Raw genomic sequence first — 19,414 nt, 5'->3', positions numbered from 1 at the left:
AGTGAGGCTCTGAACTGACGCAGGAGCTGGCAGTGCCCTGAAGCTTTTGGTCCATCCATGAGCAGTGCCAACACTGGCTTATAGCTCAAAGCCCCACACTTGTATTTGTCCCCACAGGCAACAGGGATCCCCCTTTACTCTGCTCCCCCTTCTACCAGAAATCACCTAGTGACAGAAGCAGAGAGGACCCCTCTAGCACAGAGAGATTCAGTGCAAACAGACCTTTCCAGCCTTATGCTAACCTGATGCTTCTGCAGCTCCTGAACATATCTAGCCAACTCCTCCTCAGTCAAGTCTTGATCAGGTCGCTGCCTCTGAGCGGGCACCTTCTCATTCTTCCCTGGAAAGAGAAATGGAGTTCAGCATTATCACAAACAGAGGATGCAAGTTTCAGAGGCTGAACCATGTAGAATAAAAGAAGGCAGGTCAGCCACAGCATACCTCAAGCTTAGGAAGGCTTTGCTGGAGGAAGGTATGAGTTGGCTGCTTAGAAAGAGAATGGGCCTTGTGGCTGCATGGGACTTCAGAACCTGGGTATCCAGTCTGTCCCCGTCTCTCCCTCCCATGTGGTGAAAAATAAAACCACAAAGGAAAGGCTGTATATTATTTAAAAGAAGCACCTATAATTAGTTCAAACACCTTGGCCTCTTATAGGGAAGAAATGGAAGCTCAGTGCCATCCAAGTACAGTAACTGATGCCCGATGAAGAGGTAATTTCGCTAAGTGAGATGCAGCTTGCTGATGTATCTGATCTGATTCTTTGTTTTCATTATCCCTGTAACAATAGCCTCTAACCTCTCTGCTGCTCTGACATGGGCAGAAAGTCAAGGAATTGTTATCCCATTGCATGCTTCTGCCATGGATGCAGGGAACAAAGTAGGCAGCAAGATCGGGTGTTGCATAGCAACTTTGAAAGTTGTTTCTGGGGAAACAACAAAAAGTCTCTCATTCAGTTGCTTAACCTCTGACACCTACTCACAGCTCCTCTGGCAGCTCTATCAGTATTACAGTTATCTTTTCTGAGGTGAGTTCCTGCTGCCACAGCCAAGTCTGAACTGAGGCGATCCCAAAGCCTCTGCTGCAGAAGGCCAGATAAACATGGAAGAAAGTCTGTACGTAACTTGTGGTTGTTCCCCTCTCTCCTACTCTGCCCAAGCTACTGGCTACAGATCTGAACTAACATACTGCTGACAGCTCCTGCACAGCACTGAAAACAAAGCTCATGCAAAGGCCTGATTTCTAGGGAAGAAGGTCAGAAAAATGCAGTGCAGTGCTGGGAGGGTACGCGCCTCCTTAAAAAGGACCTATACATTTCCCAAGGCAGGGGAAAGCTGGCTTTCCACTAGCCCTAGACCATCTGTGAGAAGGCAAAATGGAGAGCCATTGTTCACAACTCCACCACAAATTCTCACAATTCTAACACACCTATAAAAGTTTAAAAAGGGCCTTCCAGAGGAAGAACAGACAGACCAACAACACTGCCTTACAATGAACACCACCTCCTTTCATCTCCATCACCATTATTTTCTTCTACTTCTACAGTTTTTATGGCAAGAAGCTGAAGTGCTTCCTTGGCATAACTGAATGAAATCTCCTATCTCCCCTCTAGGGCAAGACAAGACCCTAGCTCCTGTTTTACAGATACTGTAAATACAGATACAGTGAGGATACTGACATACATACAGGAAAGCTGACTTGCTCACAACTACACACATAGTTGCAGACAGTGACCTACTTGGTCTGTGCATGCCCCAAACCAGTTGGATGCAGAGTAGCTCTAGTCTGGAAGGTTTGGTGCTGAACTTTCATGACACCAAATCCAAACTACAAACCCCAGCAGCATTGCCCCTAACCCAGTCACACAATTTCTGACCTCTAGAACACAATCAGCTTGGGTTTGGCCAACACAGAACATGGGAGGGTGATGCAGAAGCCAACTACAAATAAGCTGAGGAAAAGCTGGAGAGTTAAGAAATCTGCAGAGCTGGTGCCCTTGGACAGATAGATAAGAAGCAAAAATCCGTTTTGTACAAAACCAAATACGCTAATTATCTGGAGACCATACGTACCCTCGCATGTCATTGCGGTGCACACCCAGTTCCCACAGGCACAGACGCAGCGGTTGCACTCCACCTGGGTCTCTGCTCCGTCCTCGTAGGTTTCATCCTCCAGAGCACACTCTAGAGAGGCACAAAACAAGGGCAGTGGTTGTGAGATAGCGAGCAGGCTATAGACAACATACTTTGGAGAGGCCTTGAGAGAGAAGAGGTACAAGGTTTTGGAGGAGGCCTTCCTTCCACTAACCACCAAAAGTTTCATAATTACTAAAATATTAATGCTGAATTTGGTGTGTGAAATCAGCCAAAAAATAATTTGGGAAAGTCAAACATTTCATTTCGCTTCCTCAGAAGAACACATTTCAATTTCTCAATTCCAAATGAAATCTCAATATTGGATTTGTTTCTATTTCTTAATCTGTTATACATAGAAACAAAAGCAAAAGTTTTGGTTACATCGAAACAATTCCTGTTCCAGGTGGGAAGAAGTTGGGGAAATGATTTGTGTATTTGCTGTTGTGAGAAAGGAAGGAAAAAATGATTTCTCATTTCAGCTCACATTTCTTCTCACAGCTCTATTGTATGTTTAAGTAGAAGCCCACAAAACATTCAAGGGCCTGTACGGTGTTAAGTGAAAAGCAGCTGATTGTGTTTTCTGGGGGAGGTGCAGCATCCCTAGCTTCCCACTGAAACAGGTAACAGAGAGTTCAACTTAATATTCTCTAAGAAGTGTGGCCTCTGTCTGCTCTTTGGTGCCACCACAGTGGGATGTAAATCCGGCACCGTTGGACCAGCACTCCTGTGGAGACGATTAGATGAATGGTTAGGCACGCAGGACTCTTAGGCTGAACTGTAGCACCAAGCAGGATGTGGAAGGATAGTGAACTTTGAGATGTTCATCAGGGAGGCTCCCTGCGTGAAAGGCAGAGCATAGCAGGACTTTGGTCTGGTCTGACTTTGCTAAGTCATCCAGACATGAACTCCTCACACGATTTATCTCTCTGCTGTTAAATACATGCCTTGACCTTCCAAGCATACCATATCCACTTGACCTACACACTTGCTTCTAAAATAAAAACCTTTTTCATCACTGAAAAAGAGCTGTGGGAGCTCTGGGACAGAAAAAGCAGTACTTTTGACAATGCAAGGACAAGGGGTGCTGTTGGATGGGAGGTAGGTGTATATCAACATTATTTCTGGGAGTGGAGTTAGAGCATCCAATGTCTGGCCCAAAGATGGTCTCTTTCCTTTCCTCCCTTCCCAGGACACTTCTGGTTCCCCAATGTAAGTGAGGAGCTCCTACTTTTTTCTGGTGGGTTGAAGGATGGGCTGAGGCACTTCAGAAACTCATTGAAGCTGAGCTTCCAGTCAGCATTTTCATCTGACAGCTCGATGAGGGCATCTACGCAGAGTCCCCTGAAAAGAAACACAAAAAGCATGTTCTACATAGGGCAGTACCAGGCAAGTCCCTCCTCTACTGGCTTCAGAGTACAGATGAGTAAACCCAGTAATAACTAGGAAGGCTCTGAGATGCCTGGCAGAAGTGGCTTCTCTAAGGAAGCCTCACTGCATATAAACAAAAGAAAAGCAGACACAAAATACTGCCTTTCTGGTGAAGGGCTGGGAACTGAGGAGATATTCACAACTGCAGGAATAGGACGCTGTTGACATCCACATGCTGTCACACAAGTAGAGAGGCAAGCACAGTATAACCACAAGCAGCCTGTTCTCCTCATTGTCTCACACACAGAAAAATGGAAACCTCTCAAACTATGTTTTCAAGCGATGCTTGCAGCATCTCTAACTGCAGGCTGCCCATAAGCTGTGTTTTCCCACCATCTTCCTTGCACTGGATCTAGCTACCAGTGAATGAAGTCCACTGGAAAGCTATTTATTAGGAAATAAAAAAAGACAACAAATTTTCTGTTACCCAACTCATCTTCTGGCTGCATGCCTACTAGACTTAACGCAAAAGAAGTTTGGAATGCATGACCTAATATGAAGGGTAGGGGTGGGATTGCTCCTTTTGGTGGTATTCACAGCTAATTAAGCGAGAAGCCACTTCATACACAGTTATCTTTGTTAGTGCAAGCCCTCATGGATATTTTCCATGAATTGCTTTTTCACACCCCTTTCTACTGCATCTGGCCCTCCTGTTCACTGCCCACCTGAGCAGCTTGTTGGTCTCCTGGTCCATGTAGGTGGTGATGTTGACAGCAGTCTCATTTTGCTCCACAAACTTCAGGAATTCAGTGGAGTCCAAGCGAGAATCACCATCATCAAAGTTCTGTAGGGAAAGATGGGAAGATGTGAGAGGGTTTGGTTTATCAGTTTGAGGTACCCCTTCATTCTCCCGTTTCCACATGTACTTAGCATTTTTGAAGCTTTAGTGAAACAGCTTGCATCATCCTTGTTCTACGCAAAGAAAAGAGACTCGCAGAAAAGCAGCAACTTATCCATACTAGTATCAGAACTGGGAGACATGATTCTAGCCTTGTTCTCACCAATAAGCTACACTGCCTCTCATTCACCTCCTGCTGCTTGATTTATGGTTCTAACCCCATTTCTTCTCTTTGTTCCTGCCAGCTCTTAGCCTTCTTATATACCTCCTGCCTTAAAGCAGAGCAGTTGCATTCAAGGAGGTGTCAGCTTTCCAATATGTGTAAATCCAAAGCTGTGCCTGGACTGTGACAGTGACAAAAGGCAAAATCACAGGAAGCAATTTTCTGCTCATCCCAAAGAAGGAACAATTTAATGCAACAGCACACCACCTTGCCACCAACTTCTTAAGGTCCTAACAGGACTCCTGGCACTGAAGTTCAGGATTTTTAGCCCTGAAATCTTGGCTGTACTCCCAAAGAAGTAATTGCATTTTGCCTTCCTGTTTGGAGATGTCACATCACAGTGCTGGGCACTCAGCAGGAACTGCTGGGCCCACTCAGAGACAGCTGTATTGCAGTGAGGGGAAAACAAATTTGGCACACAGACTGCTGCTGGCTGATTTTTGCTGTGCAACTTGGGACAGGTCACTGTGTCTCCTTGGTGCAGTGCTTCTAGGAATGCTGGAAGAGACACTGCCTATTGTTACCTCTGTGTGGTTCAGGAGAAACCTGTAGGGCCAGGAAAATTATTCTGTGCGCTGCAGCCTGTGTATAACTGCTCCACTAACATGTTTCAACTTCTACTGGACTCGGAAGGCTCTCGTCCTGCTATTTCTTGTGAAAGTGGCCGCAGTTCCTTTAATGACCTCGACACAGTTAAGCTAGTTTTCTTGCCTTTCAGTGCTATGGTCTGCATTTATGTGTTCCCCCAGAGACTCTCAAAACCAGAGCCACTTCCCACTACAGGCCTCACTCCTCTTGAAATAACATCCTTCAAGGTCATGGCCTGCTTGACAAACAACCCACATCCCAGTGACCCACACAAGTCAGGCTTCCAGGAGATAAACAGCCTAATGCCACATCTACAAACCTCCCCATCAGGGAGAAAAGGGAAAAGCTTCAAGTCATCTTTGTCTCCAGTGTTTATTACCTGCAGGGCAGGAATCAGGCTGTTTGCAGGGCAGGCGTGTGGAGCCCCAGGGCTGGGCACTGCAGAATTCCTCCAGCGACTGCAGACCCTCATTGGTGAAACAAATTTGTGTTTGAACCCATTTAATTTGCTTTGCTTGGATCTATCTTAAGTTGCTCCAAGCTCTGAATTCTGCTTTAAAAGTATTTCAAAGCTTTAAGGGTTGTTGATATCATGGGTTATCACCTGACAGCAAAGGAAATTCTACCTTTGGTCAGAGAAAAGATATTGCTTTGTCATGGAAACTTTCACCCACTTGTGCCTGGGATCAGTGCTCCAGAAAAAAAGAGAACATCAGGCTGTCTGCCTCTGAGCTGTGGCCGTGGGATTTCACCAGGGCCCCAACAGGCATGGGGCTGGTGGGGGTGACCAGGCTGTGCCATGGCAGTGGAACAAGCCAATGGCTGGCTCATGCATTTCAGAAAAGCCCATGGCCTGGGGAGACTCCTGGTGAAGGTGGCTGGGGACAGCATATTTGCAGGGGGAGGGACTGAGCAGCTCCGCTCTGCAGGATGCTGTGGCTTTTGGGTGCTGGCAGGTGCTGGTGGGGGTGCCTGAGGCAGTGGGCCACAAGTGAGTTTCCACAGATGGAGCAGCAATAATGGCTACAAAGGCGAAGATGCTCTCTGGAGCGCAGGGACCAGCTCCTCTGTCTCACCAGGGGGTGCCATTGCCATGGCAAATTTGCTTGCAGCGCTAACTCCTGTCAGGCACCATTAATCTCTCGCTGTCAACAGCTTATGATTTAAACACTCTCCCCCTTTCTCCACCTGCACCATCAGCTCCATCCTGAATGCTTTGAAGTCTTTATTAGGAGCTGGGAGTGAGGGGGAGGGATGCAGCGGTGCATGTGGCAGGAGCATGGGAGAAGCGTGTGATCTGCTGGTTACAAAAGAGGGTGGGGATGGGCTGAAGGACAGACTGGCAGGGAGGGGGGAAGACAAACGAGATTATTGCAGGGCTTGAGACTCACGGGCGGCTCCCCTCTCTCTGCAGAGAACACTAGGGAACCACAAACTCTCCGACACAACTGGGCCATACACCTTGTAAGCAAATATTCCCCTTTAAGTCCTCAGACATCCCCTATCCCCATCTAAACACAGCCTCGTGCCTGTCTGGAACAAAGGATCAGCAGCCCCTGCCCCAGGTTCCTGCTCCTTTACCCTGCATTTCCAGCACTTTCACCCACCTTTTCTCCTCTGGTTGTCTTTTGTCCCCTGAGAACAGTTCTTCTCTCCCTTGCCACAAGCACACTTGGCCTGCCCTCCTCCTTTTCCCCAGGGAAAAGTCACTTCCCAAGGGATGCTCCAGGTTTGGGCTGTCACATAGCTGTGTCTGTGGCTCTGTCAGCAGCTGCTGCAGGCAGCGCATAACACATCACACTGTAGGACATATACCAGACCTTCCTGGCCCCCAGCTCAACAGGCCCATCACACACTGGGGCCTCTTGGGTGGGGGCATGGCAGCTGCTTTGCAGTGACAGGGCAAGAAATGTTCTCTGGCCTCTCTGAGGCAGGTGCTGCTCTACTTGCCTTGAAATACTTGTCCAGGACTTCACTGTAGTTGCTGCCCTTGGAAAACCACCCATCTGGGATAATCTCAGCTTCCAGCCACTGGATGACGCGGCGACGAAGCTCATCTCTGTCCGACTGGTAGCAGACAACTGTCACGGGAGAAGGTGCAGCAGGAAAAAAAAGCAATGATAAGAGAAATGAAGTTGGTAGGGAGACCACTAGAGAGGACTGGAGGTAAAAACCAGACAGACAGCCCTGATGGCAGTTTGCAGCCTCCTTGGTCCTTGGAGATGCACCAGGGCGAGATCACAGCAGAGGTGCCATGTGCTGAACGGCGGATGGGCTGTGGGTGACACCATGTGGCAAGGACAGAAAACAACACTCCTCCCAAACCCCTTCTGCCTTCCCATCCCCGAAGCTTGTGAAAGAGCAACCTGAGGCTGACAGATCTTGGTGTGAAGAGTCCCCAGACCGAGGGAGGAAGGCGACTGCCAGTGTTTCCGGGCTTCCCGATGCCATGCAGAAGAGGCATTCGGCCGTTAGCCCTTAAGTACCAAAACCTCCATTCTCTGCAAGGGCGAAGACTAAATCGAGCAAGCCTTCCCATCACGCTCTCCCCCAGGACTTGAATTTTGGGGCGAATATCTCAGGAGATTTTGTTTCTTCAAAGCTCTGCCTTGCCCACTCTAATTGGAAATGAGAGGGGAACAAGTTGAGCTTGTCTGCAGCGCTCTCCAGGGTCACAGGTTTCTCTAAGAGGATAACACCCTGTGTGCTAATACTGAACTATGTATTTTGAAGCAAAACTGAAAGCCTAGATCTTCTGGCTTCTGTGAGTTGTCACACTTGCCCAGAGGCCAATGGAGCCAGAAGGGGAATCAGTGTGCATTTGTGTCGCTTACACACACTAAGGATCTCCTTCTGAATCCAGTGACTACAATCACAACCAGATGAAGTTTCTGCATGTTTAATTTTGAACTTCCTTGAAACTGCTTTGAGGTGGTGGCCATGCCCAGAACATGATCCTTTCCCTTAAGTCTGTATAAGGGTTTGCTGTCATCTGTCCTAGGAAGCTAAAGTTGACAACTATACAATTCCAGCTCTTAGAGGCCATGGATGGGAAAAGGGTCCCCTGGTGAAGCACAAGCCATGGCCCCAAAATCCATAGGACACAAGGCAATGCATAAGGGGAGAAACCAAACACAGAGAATCAAAGAGACTTGTTGATTGGTGGGACAGGTGGTTCAGCTACACCTCCTGACTCCTCAGACAATCCCCCATTCATTATGTAGTGTGCCTATCAGTTAATCCCTCCTGAAGCAAAGTCTCCTTTCAAAAGAATGCTCTTTGAGTCGGGGACAACAGCTCCACAGTTATTGTGTCTTAGATCTCCAGCGAACTACGCAAAAGAGTGTCTCTTCCCTCAGTCTGGGTGATGAACACAGCTTATGTCCCTAGGAGCAAACTGGGTTTCATTGCACCTTGTACGTGCTCAGAGTCCCTGAGACATCCCAGCACAGTGAAGAGCCTAGGAGATATATGAGCTCTGAAAGGTTACCCAGGAGTAAAGAGCCAGGCAGTCATACGTCAGCTGATTTATCAACTCAGTCTGCAACAGCCAGTGCAGAAGTATCACTTTTACACAGAGCGGTTCAACTCCCCCAGCAGACCTTCCTCCCCGCCTCTCTTCCCCAGCCACGTAAGGAGATAGCTTCTCACCTGGACTTGCAGCTGGCTTCTCAGACTTCTTCTCTGTTAATGGAAAGACATAAGAGGATATTTCTGAAACAACATGAAGCAATACAAATCTCTTCCCACCCTGGGTGCCACTTGGGCAATGGCAGAGGAAGCTGGGAGCCTTTGGAAACACGAGGGCCACTGTATGATTAAGGGACTGGAACATGTGTCACCCAAGGGGAGGCTGAGGACTGTTTAGCCTGAAGAACAGAGGCTCAGGGGCCATATCAGTAATGTTTATGAATCTGATGGGAGGGAATGAAGAAGATTGACCCAGAGTCCACCCTCCACTGAGAGGGCAAGAGGCAATGAGCACATATTTAAACACAGGAAATTTTGTCTGAACATAAGGAAACACTACTTTCCTGTGAGGCTGGTTGAACACTGGAACAGGTTGGTCAAAGAGGCTGTAGAGTGTCTGTGTTTGGAGATACTCAAAACTCTAGACTGAACGCAGTCCTGGGCAATCCACTCTAGGTGACCCTCCTTGAGCAGGGGGGTTGGACTAGATGGTCTCAGGAGAAGAGTTTCCTTCCTACCTCAATGATCCTGTGGTCCTGAGTTACTTCTTAGTAACAAGCTACGCATGGTTCTGGCAGAGGTTTCACTCAAGCAGCAAAGGAGATCAGGTAGTTTGGGCCTGTGCCACTTTTCCCTTGTCACCTGTTCACTCTTGGAACAGCTCTTTTCAGAGAGGTTCCTCTCACTCAGGAGAGATGAGCATGTACAAGGCTGGGACCCAAGGTGTGCGGGTGAGTTAAACGGCCCCACCATTGAGGCAAAATCCTTGCTTCTAAAGTTCTTGAGGTTCCTCATGAACTTGGATAGTAGTATAGGCTTTGGGAGTTTATCCTGAAGTCTGACCTTTCCTCAGCAGGTAGACAGAGACATCTGCCTGGCTGAGTCCACGAGCTCAGAGGCAGGCAGGAGCAAAAAGTTGCCCTGCTCCCCTGATTGCCTCCCTCCCACCAACGCAGGGAGACAATAGCTCCAAGATCTCACCACAGCCAAGGTGTCAGGGCCCTGAGGGCACTAATGAGGGCCTTAATGGCCCTACCAACCTCACCTAGGGCCTCCATCCACACTCTCTGAAATGAGCTCATTTCAGCTGATGCCTCAGTCCCTAGTCCTTGCCTGGGATTATGTTGTAGATATGTCTGTCTCCAGCTCTTGCAACCATTCCTGTACTTGCCATAAATCCTATTGATCTAGGCCCTGACCTGGTGACTGTCTTCCCATCTATGTCTCAAACTGCTATAGACTGCACTACTAAGGACTTGTCTGCCAATTACAGGCCTGTGCCTGATCCCTGTTACTACCACTGGACCTGATCCTGACTTGATTTCATGGCTCGACTTCAGGCCTATTTCATCACCCCAAACTTGCCTGGTGATCTGGACTCTTGGTTGAATGTGGCTGTTGTCCCTAGGCTTGCCCTGTCAGCCCACTCAGCAACTGTGGGACAGGGTCCTGGCTGGCCTTGTTATCACGCTTGGCTCCCGGCTCTCCCTCCCTTAGAGGGTAACCAGCCCTCATCACTTCCTGGCACAAGGTTACCTTTACAGTGGCCATCATAATCCACCTGGATCTTGGAGCCAGTCAGACAGGCATCACGGTGCAGCTCACAGTGGTTCAGGTACGTCTTGCCATTGCTACCGCACACAGCCCTCTTGTGAGGTTTGCATTTCTGTGAGACAGCCAGAGAAGACAGCATTTTACCTGCCTCTTTTGGACGGCTAGAACAAAGCAGGCAAGTCCCAGCATCAGCCCAGCTCAACAGAAGATCTTGGAGCAGCCCAAAAGGTGTTTGGAGCAGACTGAGCCCACCCATCACCAACCCCGAAAAACCTGCAGAGAGAAGTCCGTGGGTGTGGGTTCAAAGGCTTCCCTTTATCCCAGCCTCCACCACCACCACCACGACAGGAGCCTTCCTGAAAGCAGAGCCCAGTAGAGAAATCAGTGCCCCGCATAAATACTGAGTGTAATCCTGCAACTGCTGGTCTGTATGCCATAGTCGTGCCTGCCCAGAGGTGTTTCTATCAATCTCTTCTGTGCACCTCTGCTCGCTCAGCTCTGTTACATCTCTTTGTAGACTGCTCCACCCTTCTGCGACTGAATGTAGAATAAACAATCAACCACGAGCAAACAGCACAGCCTACCGCATAGGGAGAGTTCACCAGTGCCACTGTTCAGGCTGTAGTCTTCTTTCTCATGTCCCTTTCAGTTTGGCCAAGCCTACCTAGAGTGACAGACTCTCTTCCTGCTAACAGGGCAGTTCAATCTCCAGCGCCCAGGCTGGCCACGTCAGAATCGCAGGCTCTGAGAGAAGTGGGAACAAAGAGCCACGTGCTCATTCCCAGAAGCCAAGCAGGAATGGTTTGAAAACATGGGGCAGAGCAGAGTAAGGAGACACTGTGTCTCTATAGCTGGGAAAGGCTCCTCTAATCGTCTCTGGCTCCCTGCTGGATGAAGCTATTCATCCTCACAGCACCCTACCACAATTATTTCCTTTTTACAAAAGCTGATTTTTAGTAGGGTGCTTGTAGCCTCCTCAAACAAGACGCCAGTGAAGGCAGGCTGTCTTGGAGCTTGCAGACCACTTCTTATAGTGCCCTCCAAAGCCAGCTGCTTATCAATACCCTACTGGGCTTTCCCAACAAAAGACCTCCAGCCAAGTCTCCCGTGTATGTAAAGACCCTAGGCAGTTGTGCAAGTAGGGCAGCTGCAAGCCCCAGACAATATCTACCCTACTGGGCTCTTCCCCCCCATCACACTGGGAAAGACCCTGCTGTTTGAAGAATCACTATGAATTTGCAGCTGCTCCAAAACAGCCATAGTCTCATCCCCTCATGGGATCCTTCCAGCAACTGAAACCCAGCTGGAGGGTGGTGGTGGTGACACCTGCCCCACGTGCAGAAGCTGAGCTGCCCCCCTACCTCAATGCAGAGGCAGGTTGGCTCTCCCTTCTCAGTCACTGCACACTCCCGCCCAGCTCCGCAGAAAACATTGGCACAGATCTTGGATTTGCTCCTTGGCTCTTCCTGCAAGATACAAAGTAAGAGACACAAAATACATCAAGTTATGCAAAACAGCAGCAACACAGCTTTAAAAAAATAACACATTTAACTTCTAGACTGGACCAAAGAGCACCAAGGTGGTAAGGCGTAGATTACAGAACAAGAGAGACGTGACTGCAATGGATGGGACAGCTCAGGCAATAACCAGGAGCAGACACTCTATTATAACAAAAGCTTCGGCTACTTCCCCAGCAATAGAGGGCTTCCTTGAGGTCATTCCCAGAAAATCACCTAGGAGAACTGAAGTGAATATAAGCAAGAGAAAATCTAGCATGAATGGCAAGAAAAATTCGCTCACATCAAGGACTACTGTCTTCAAAATTTTTTCCATGGAGGATAGGGAGCAGAAATGTCTTTGCTTGAGACATTTAAGAAGAAGGTGAACATAACCCTGGAGAAAAGTGTCATACTGAACAGGCGGAAGAATGGTCATCAGACACCAGATAATGGCCCTGTCACAAAAAAAAAAACTTTACAAAACTACATGACCCATTATCTTGCCTCCACTGGTCAAGATTAAACACTTCAAAGGAAGAAACATTGTCATAGATAATTATACAGTAACCTTCTCACAGGGAAAATGTCTTCCTGGTCCCTGACAGCCTGCAGTTGACTGACCCTGCAGCACAATTTATATGCCTTACAGTTTTCTCCTAGCCAAAGTAATCACAAGTATTACGTGTTATTCTTCACGTAACTATCGAATTCTTTTTTTTGAGTGTTTTTGTGTTCCCCAACTGATGACACCTAGCAGGGAAGATTTCCACAGGTTAATAATGTTTGAAATAAAACCACCATTTACTTTTATCAGTTTGCCGTTTTTTTTTTTTTAGACTTTCAAAAGAGAAGACAGAACCAGGGGTTCAGACTTTGGAGACCCTGGTTTAAGTCCCTGCTTTGTCATTAATTTCTTTTGTGACTCTTATGTCATCTAACATTTTCCACTGGTACATTAAGTATCTAGTTCAGGCTAGCCAACTGGCTTCCTCAACAGTTTTGTATCACAGACAGAAGACTGAGGAATGTAAAATAATCGTGGCATAGGTCAATCACATCTGCTCTGACCCTTCTCTCTAATACACAATGTTTTTTTTCCTACCTTCTCATCTGAGTATTATTCTTAACCTCTGCTCATTTGTGGTATCTTTGTACCTCCATCACATAGTCTTGAAAGTAGGTGATCAAGAAGGAGCAGAATTTGCCTGAGAAGCAAGCATTATTGATACATTTAATAACGAATGCTGAGCACATTTTTTTCTCCTATTGCTTCTTTATCCTAATTTTCTTTTTTTTTTTGTTTTGCTTTTAAACTACAATTTCACAGTGAATTGTTGTCTTTACTGAAGAGTGACAGTCAGATCATTTTCTGAATGACCTTGCCCTTGTCTTCAGCATATTTTATGTGCTGGCCTACTGCACAGTTATCAAGCCCAAGAAGGTCTTTTCAAAGCACTGCAGGATTCGCTCCAGGTTCACATAGTGACAAACACCTTTCCTACTCTCTGCAAGTGTTCCTATCTTAAACCGTAAAATAAAAATATAGTATTCAGATAGCTCAGAAACGTACACTGTGTCGCAGGCCTGCTCACCCCAAGAAGACAATCTGTTATCCTCTCTCTGCCCCTTCGTCCTCCTTTCACATACGGTTTCTGAGCTATGAAAGACACGCTGCCTCTTCTGCTGCATCCACCTCTCTTTACTTGCCTTCTGGTGGAGGGCTGGGGTGAATGACCTAGGTGCTTCTGGGGTGGGATGGAGCAACATGAGTGCTTCACCGCACAAAGCAACCTCAACACAACTTAGGGCAGGAAAGGAAGAATAACTAATTTTGCAAAAAACACAAAGAAAAAAAAACAACCTCTCCCCAGCTGGAGTCTGAGTAGGGTGCTCACATACCTAAAATGCACTGAAAATAGGCACCGAAATGCGGATCCATTTAAAGGGTTCGAACAACGTGCCCATCCCTTCACCAAGCCACAGACCAGGAAAAAAATAAGCTGGACACAGCTTTGAACCACTGCCCACTATGGTCTGTTATCCAGGAGCCTGGCAATAGATGGCAGTACTCTGCCTCTCCTTACCCATGGCCAGGGCAGGACTGCCAGCAGCAAGCTCCCAGAGGTGCCCGCTGATGCCAAACCTGGCTCTTGCCCCTTAACTCAGCCCCCCCAGCCCCCTATCCTTGCATTGCTCAACCCACAAACCATATTTTATCCAACTACAAGCTACAAACCGTAGCCCCGTCTACTTGTATGCCCCCCCTCCCAAAATCCCTGATACTCTCCCCTCTTTCCTTCACCAGATGTCACCTCTCCTGCCCTACATCTACCCCGTCCTGCACCTGGACCTGTCCCAGTGCAGCGGCTTTGCAGGTTGAGATGCGCTCCTCTGCCAGGCGCCATCAGCTGCTGCTGCTGCAGATCCTGGTTTCACCTCCTGCAAGAGTCAGAAAACACTTTCCTCCACCAGCCTGCACGCAGATGAAGATAGCAGTTGCCACCATTACCATTTGGTATGGCCACACAGCTCTAAGGTGGTCCACGGCATACCACAGGGTGGGCTCTCTGTAGTGGTTCCTGGTTGCCTTCCTGGCAAATGCCGGTGTCTCCTGTGTGTAACTGGGTGCATAAGGGTGATGGCGGTGGATGAATGGACAAATACGGTGGTGATCTGTGAATGAGGCTTTATGATCTTCACTCCTGATTCTCTGGTGACCTCACAGATGCTATCAGCCAAACTAGTTTCTTGTGACAGGTATCCTGATCTTACTTTGGACCTTGTCATGTTGGTTCTTCATAAAGCTCCATCTGCTGGAGTCATGTGAGTAAGTGGGGATGGCAGCTGCCACTTCCACATTAAATAGCTCATCCTTGCACCTACTGTGTTAAAGCTTGAAAATGTGAATTGCAAAAGCTTAAATGCCATGCCACCAAAAAAACCAAAGACTTCACAGTATATTATATGTTTAAATGCCATTGCCCTTAAATTAATTTCAGGATTTAGGGGCTGGAATCATGTTTTTTACTCTGCTTCCTCCCTGTGAGCTGCCATTGCCTTTTCTGTCACTGTGGGCTTGGGAAGTGTCACTCATCCCTGCGTACAGTGCGCTTGGGCAGGCAGAAGGGAAAGGGCAGAGAGTCGTTATTAATTGCTGCACAGCGGCATTTACAGCGCAAGCTGTGACAGGCAGACTCCCTGTGACAGACTCCCCTCCTCTGTCTCAGGTGAGATGCACAAGCTCTCCCAGTTTGGGCAATGCTTTTAATTACTCCTCTGCTGCCCACAGAGCAAGAAGGAAGGTGTCAGAGCGGTGGGCATGAAGCCAGGGCAGAAGCACCTGGACTCTGAGCATCCGCCATGGCACAGGGGCACTCCTGACTCTTCACCCCGTGGCCTCTGCAGGGACACAGCCTCCTCAGACAACTTCTTGGGCAAAGACCACAAAGAAAGCTGTTGGCCATGGCTCTCAGGCCAGAAACCCAGGGCAGCTGGGCAGCAGCTGTCACATACACAGAGCATAGACTGCCAAGTGGGGACGGGAATGCATGCTACTTTTGAGGGGCTGGGAAGTGTAACCCTAGAGATGAAAGGTTCTTGCATGTGAACAGGCAAGCGCCAAGCAGAAGACTTGAACTGACAGTGCAGTGAGCCACATGCACTGCTTCTGCCTCAGCTGTTGCTTCCCAGGGAGCAAGGAGGAAAAAAAAGAGAAATTTCCAAGGCACACGCGGGCGAGAAAGCCGGAGGCAGCGCCAGCGGTGACGGATCACCATGGCAACCAGCAATGCAGGGCCTCAAAGCGGAGAGCTAAAATTAGGCAGCGGGAAGAGCTGTTTCTCATCTCTAGCAGCAACCGGCGCTGAGGAGTCGGACCCCCAACACAGTGGAAGCGCCAATGTTGGCAGCATTTCCGAGCCCCTGCCTGTGCCCAGATGTCCAGGACTGAGCGCGGCTCGACGCGCTGACAGACGGTGACACGCGCGGTTTTGCGTGGGGTCCCAAGGCCCTGCAAGCAGCCATGCCTGCTCCGTCCTGGTAAGACTACATGAAAACAGTGCAGTGTCTGCAGCAAGATGTACGAGTGACCGCAGGCATGAAGGAAAAGAGGTGCCGTGGCTCCTTGGCTTTGCAAGGGAGCCTGCTCGCTGCAGCTCTCCATTGGCTGCTCCTTCCCCTGGCTCCTGAGCCTCAACTACCTGGTGTCACTCGGTGGAAACAGGGACTTTCCCAACCAGTCAGTGAAAGCTGAAACCATTACCAGCTCAGTGATAAAACACTTCTGTGAGGAAGAATGAGCTTCCACCTGCAGAGAAGAGCTGTGCGAGCAGCTGCACGTCCATGGTGCCCCAGCGCCCCAAGGGAGCAGCAGGGATTTCTGCCATTACATGTGCTCTGGGAAACGAGCAGGGAGACCACCCTGCTATGAGGGGGGGAGTTAATGTGCTTGAAAACAACCCCTCAGATTGCTTTTTACTTCCTGCACATCCTTCCATATAAAATCTCCTCTTGGAGATCTTAAAAGTCTTTTTCTCAGTAGCCCACCCTGCTCTGGAGAAATAGTACCCGCTGTCCTGTAGCTACTGACACAAGTAAAGAGCTCTTCTGCTATCAGCAGTGACTGCAGGCCTTTTTTTTCTCTCTTGGCATCCATTTGTGGAAATCCATAAAACGACTTGACCCCTCATATAATGCTCTGTGCTGTTTGCTGTAAAAACAAGGCTTTGCATTTTTGCCCTGCCTGTTGTGCAAGGAAATCAAAGTGCTCTAGAGCTGTAGCAATGAAAGGTCCTCCGGGAGGCAATCCCATGTATTCTACAGACTTGAGTACTACACAGTTAAAGCAAAACTAAAGGGCACCAAAGTGATGTCTGGGGTTGCAAGACTTGCACAGATTCTCACCCCTCAGGCAAGGCAGCAGCAAAAGCTGGGAGGAAGTTTTCGGATACAACCAGTACAATTCACAATAGACTCCCTCCACACAGACAGGGGGAAATGAACTTTGCAGCTACATAATTCAGCCAGTCCTGCCTACCTCTTCCCGTCCACATCCCTTCTGCCTATTCCCTGCCACAGGAGTAGGGGCATAACGGGTCTCCGAATGCACCAAGGTGCCATCTGTAAAGACCACTGCCTGCACAATTTCTAAATCAACTCAACATCCAGACACAGTACCTAACGCTTTGTTCAGCTGTTGTCTTGGCAATGTTTTCTCCCCAACACAGAAAGATTTGGAGACACAAAGCATTAGGTCACCAATGCAGAAAGCTAAGATGAGAGAGAAGCCACGTCTCCTGACTCCCAAACGTCCCTTCTCCCTTGCTGTGGGACTGGGACAGGAAAACACTGCATTGTGCTGCAATACCCAAAAAGAGAGGGCTCAGCAGCAGAGCATCTCAAGGGGGTCAGGAAAACTTAGCAACTCCTGGACAGTGATGGCACTGAGAAAGCATTTGGCTTGTGTATTTCATCCCATTACCCAAGTGTGCCTCTGGGCAAAACAGCTTTTCTGGCAGTGTACCCTCCTGCAGAGGTCCAGGAGAGCGGATCCCACAGTCCCTGGAGGCCACACACGGGCTGGCAGCCCGTCACCCTCCGGCCATTTGTGCTGCTGGCTCTGGCAGCACGTTTGTCCCGTTGTTCTGGTTTGTGAGTAACAAGCAAAGCCCTCCTCCCTCCCTGCAAACCTGACCTAATTCCTGCGGCAGCTCCCTGGAACCTCTAACATTCTGGTGTGACAGGGCGGAAATTTGGCAGCAGCTTAAACTGAGCAGATTAGCGTAAAACAAGCAGGCACCCCCGGCGTTGGGTTTGCCATAAATAGATAGATAGGTAAGGCGAACATTGCAATTTCTCCTCCTTAGGGCTAACTGCCTCAGGACATCTGCAGAGCCTGGAAGAAACCCCACAAAAATTACCTTTAAGTTCAACTTGGAAGGTTTCATTTTCAGTTACCAAAGATAAGATGAAGATAAGCCCAGTGTAGGGGGATTGAAACACATCTGATTTCTAGTTCAGCTCTCTGATAAAACCTGCTTCCCAGGACATCATCACTATTAGGATGGCACACCGGCTGCGGAGTGATCCTTCTACTCTGGAAGGAAACCTGACATCAGAGGTTGCTGAATCCACTGGTGCAGGGTCACATCAAGACCCAGCTGCACCCTTCCCCAGGTCTGGTGTTATCCAGTCCCAAAGTGGTATCCTCTGGAGCCAACCCCCTGCTGCAGGAGCTCCTCTGGGAGGCACGTGGTACACGTCCTGCGGCTCAGACCAATGCAGGTGTCAATAGGCAGCTCAGAAGGCTTGAAAACAGACTGTCTCCAAGCTGTTTAGTTAAAAAGGGAAAGAAAAGATATTTGTGAGGCCAAGTCTGGACCAGCGCTCAATTCCCCAGGCCACTGCGACCAGACACATTCGACAATGTTTCCAGTCCTAACAATACCTTACTTGAAGGGTGTCAGCACGAGGTCTGTGCTGCATGCAAAGGGGTTCAGTGCCATTAAAACTTCAGGATTCTTCCTCCCCTAAATCTTAAAGCTGTCCTGCGAACAGCAGAGCTAATGAAGCCCAGTTTCTAACAGCGGTCTCTGCACGGCCTGCCTGCCAGCTAGTTACAGGGCAGTATGTGGACTCCTTTCTCAGGGAGACGTCTTTGCAGGTCCCTCTCATTAAGCCAGCCACCTAGAGTCACAAAACCAGCTGGATCCCATTATCTCAGAGGCCTCCGCCACATTATCAGCTGTAGCGGAAACAGGCTGATAGATTTGAGACTCACTGGAGGTGAGAGACAGGCAGAGACAGCCTGCTGATATTGCTTTGCTTCCTTAGGGGACCAGGCTCCAATTCCTTTGCAAAGCCCCATGAAACACCCCTCTGGCTCAGCCTCTTGCCTCAGCAGACTCAGTACCGCTGCTGCTTGCAGCCCTGGGGACAGGTCCACACCCCAGCTCCCCTGCCATCACTCCAGCTCCCTTTCAATCTCCCTGACACTGACCCTTCGGCTCCCTCCCCAGCATTCTCCTTGTGTTGGAGGACAGACTCCATCCCTCTTCTGCTTTCATCCTTGGAGCTTCCACCGCTGAGGTATTTCAGCCAGCTGCAATCCAGGGCTGCAAACAGCCACGCAGACACAGTGTGGGAGCTGCTGCACTCCCTGAAGGACGCCCGCCACGGAGCACCACATGCCTCAATCCAGTCTCCAATCACCACTCCCCTTCCAAAATCTCTCCCTGTATCTCTTCCTATTCTCAGCTAACATCCATCCAACCACTTAAAGGCTTTTGAATGCTAAATAGATGAATATTTAATGGTAGCTGACTTTTGCTAATGGGAAACAAGCCAGAGAATACATCTCTGCCTATGCTGGGAATCAGGGTGTGTTCTCAGAAAATCTGGATCCAGAGACAGCAGGCAAGACGGGAAGGCACCCAGAGCTCAGAGGAGGTTTCCTCTCTGCAAA

The 19,414-nt window shown here is 48.8% G+C and overlaps 1 protein-coding gene across 1 annotated transcript in view; it reads right to left on the bottom strand.

Moving 5' to 3' along the window:
- The window catches only part of FSTL1 (follistatin like 1), a 56,923-nt gene that overhangs the window by 3,267 nt on the left and 34,242 nt on the right, over window positions 1-19,414 (bottom strand). Inside the window, exons 3-10 of the mRNA XM_086760868.1 lie at window positions 11,815-11,919; window positions 10,436-10,565; window positions 8,861-8,893; window positions 7,160-7,290; window positions 4,226-4,344; window positions 3,361-3,473; window positions 2,070-2,180; window positions 243-340 (exon numbers count right to left, since the gene is read on the bottom strand). Coding sequence (XP_086616994.1) covers window positions 243-340; window positions 2,070-2,180; window positions 3,361-3,473; window positions 4,226-4,344; window positions 7,160-7,290; window positions 8,861-8,893; window positions 10,436-10,565; window positions 11,815-11,919 — 840 coding nt within the window. The remainder of the gene's footprint in view (window positions 1-242; window positions 341-2,069; window positions 2,181-3,360; window positions 3,474-4,225; window positions 4,345-7,159; window positions 7,291-8,860; window positions 8,894-10,435; window positions 10,566-11,814; window positions 11,920-19,414) is intronic.

The sequence above is a fragment of the Chlamydotis macqueenii genome, chromosome 1 (genome assembly GCF_036417535.1).
Source record: "Chlamydotis macqueenii isolate bChlMac1 chromosome 1, bChlMac1.mat, whole genome shotgun sequence".
Taxonomy (NCBI): domain Eukaryota; kingdom Metazoa; phylum Chordata; class Aves; order Otidiformes; family Otididae; genus Chlamydotis; species Chlamydotis macqueenii.
This window is presented reverse-complemented; position numbering and strand designations above follow the sequence as displayed.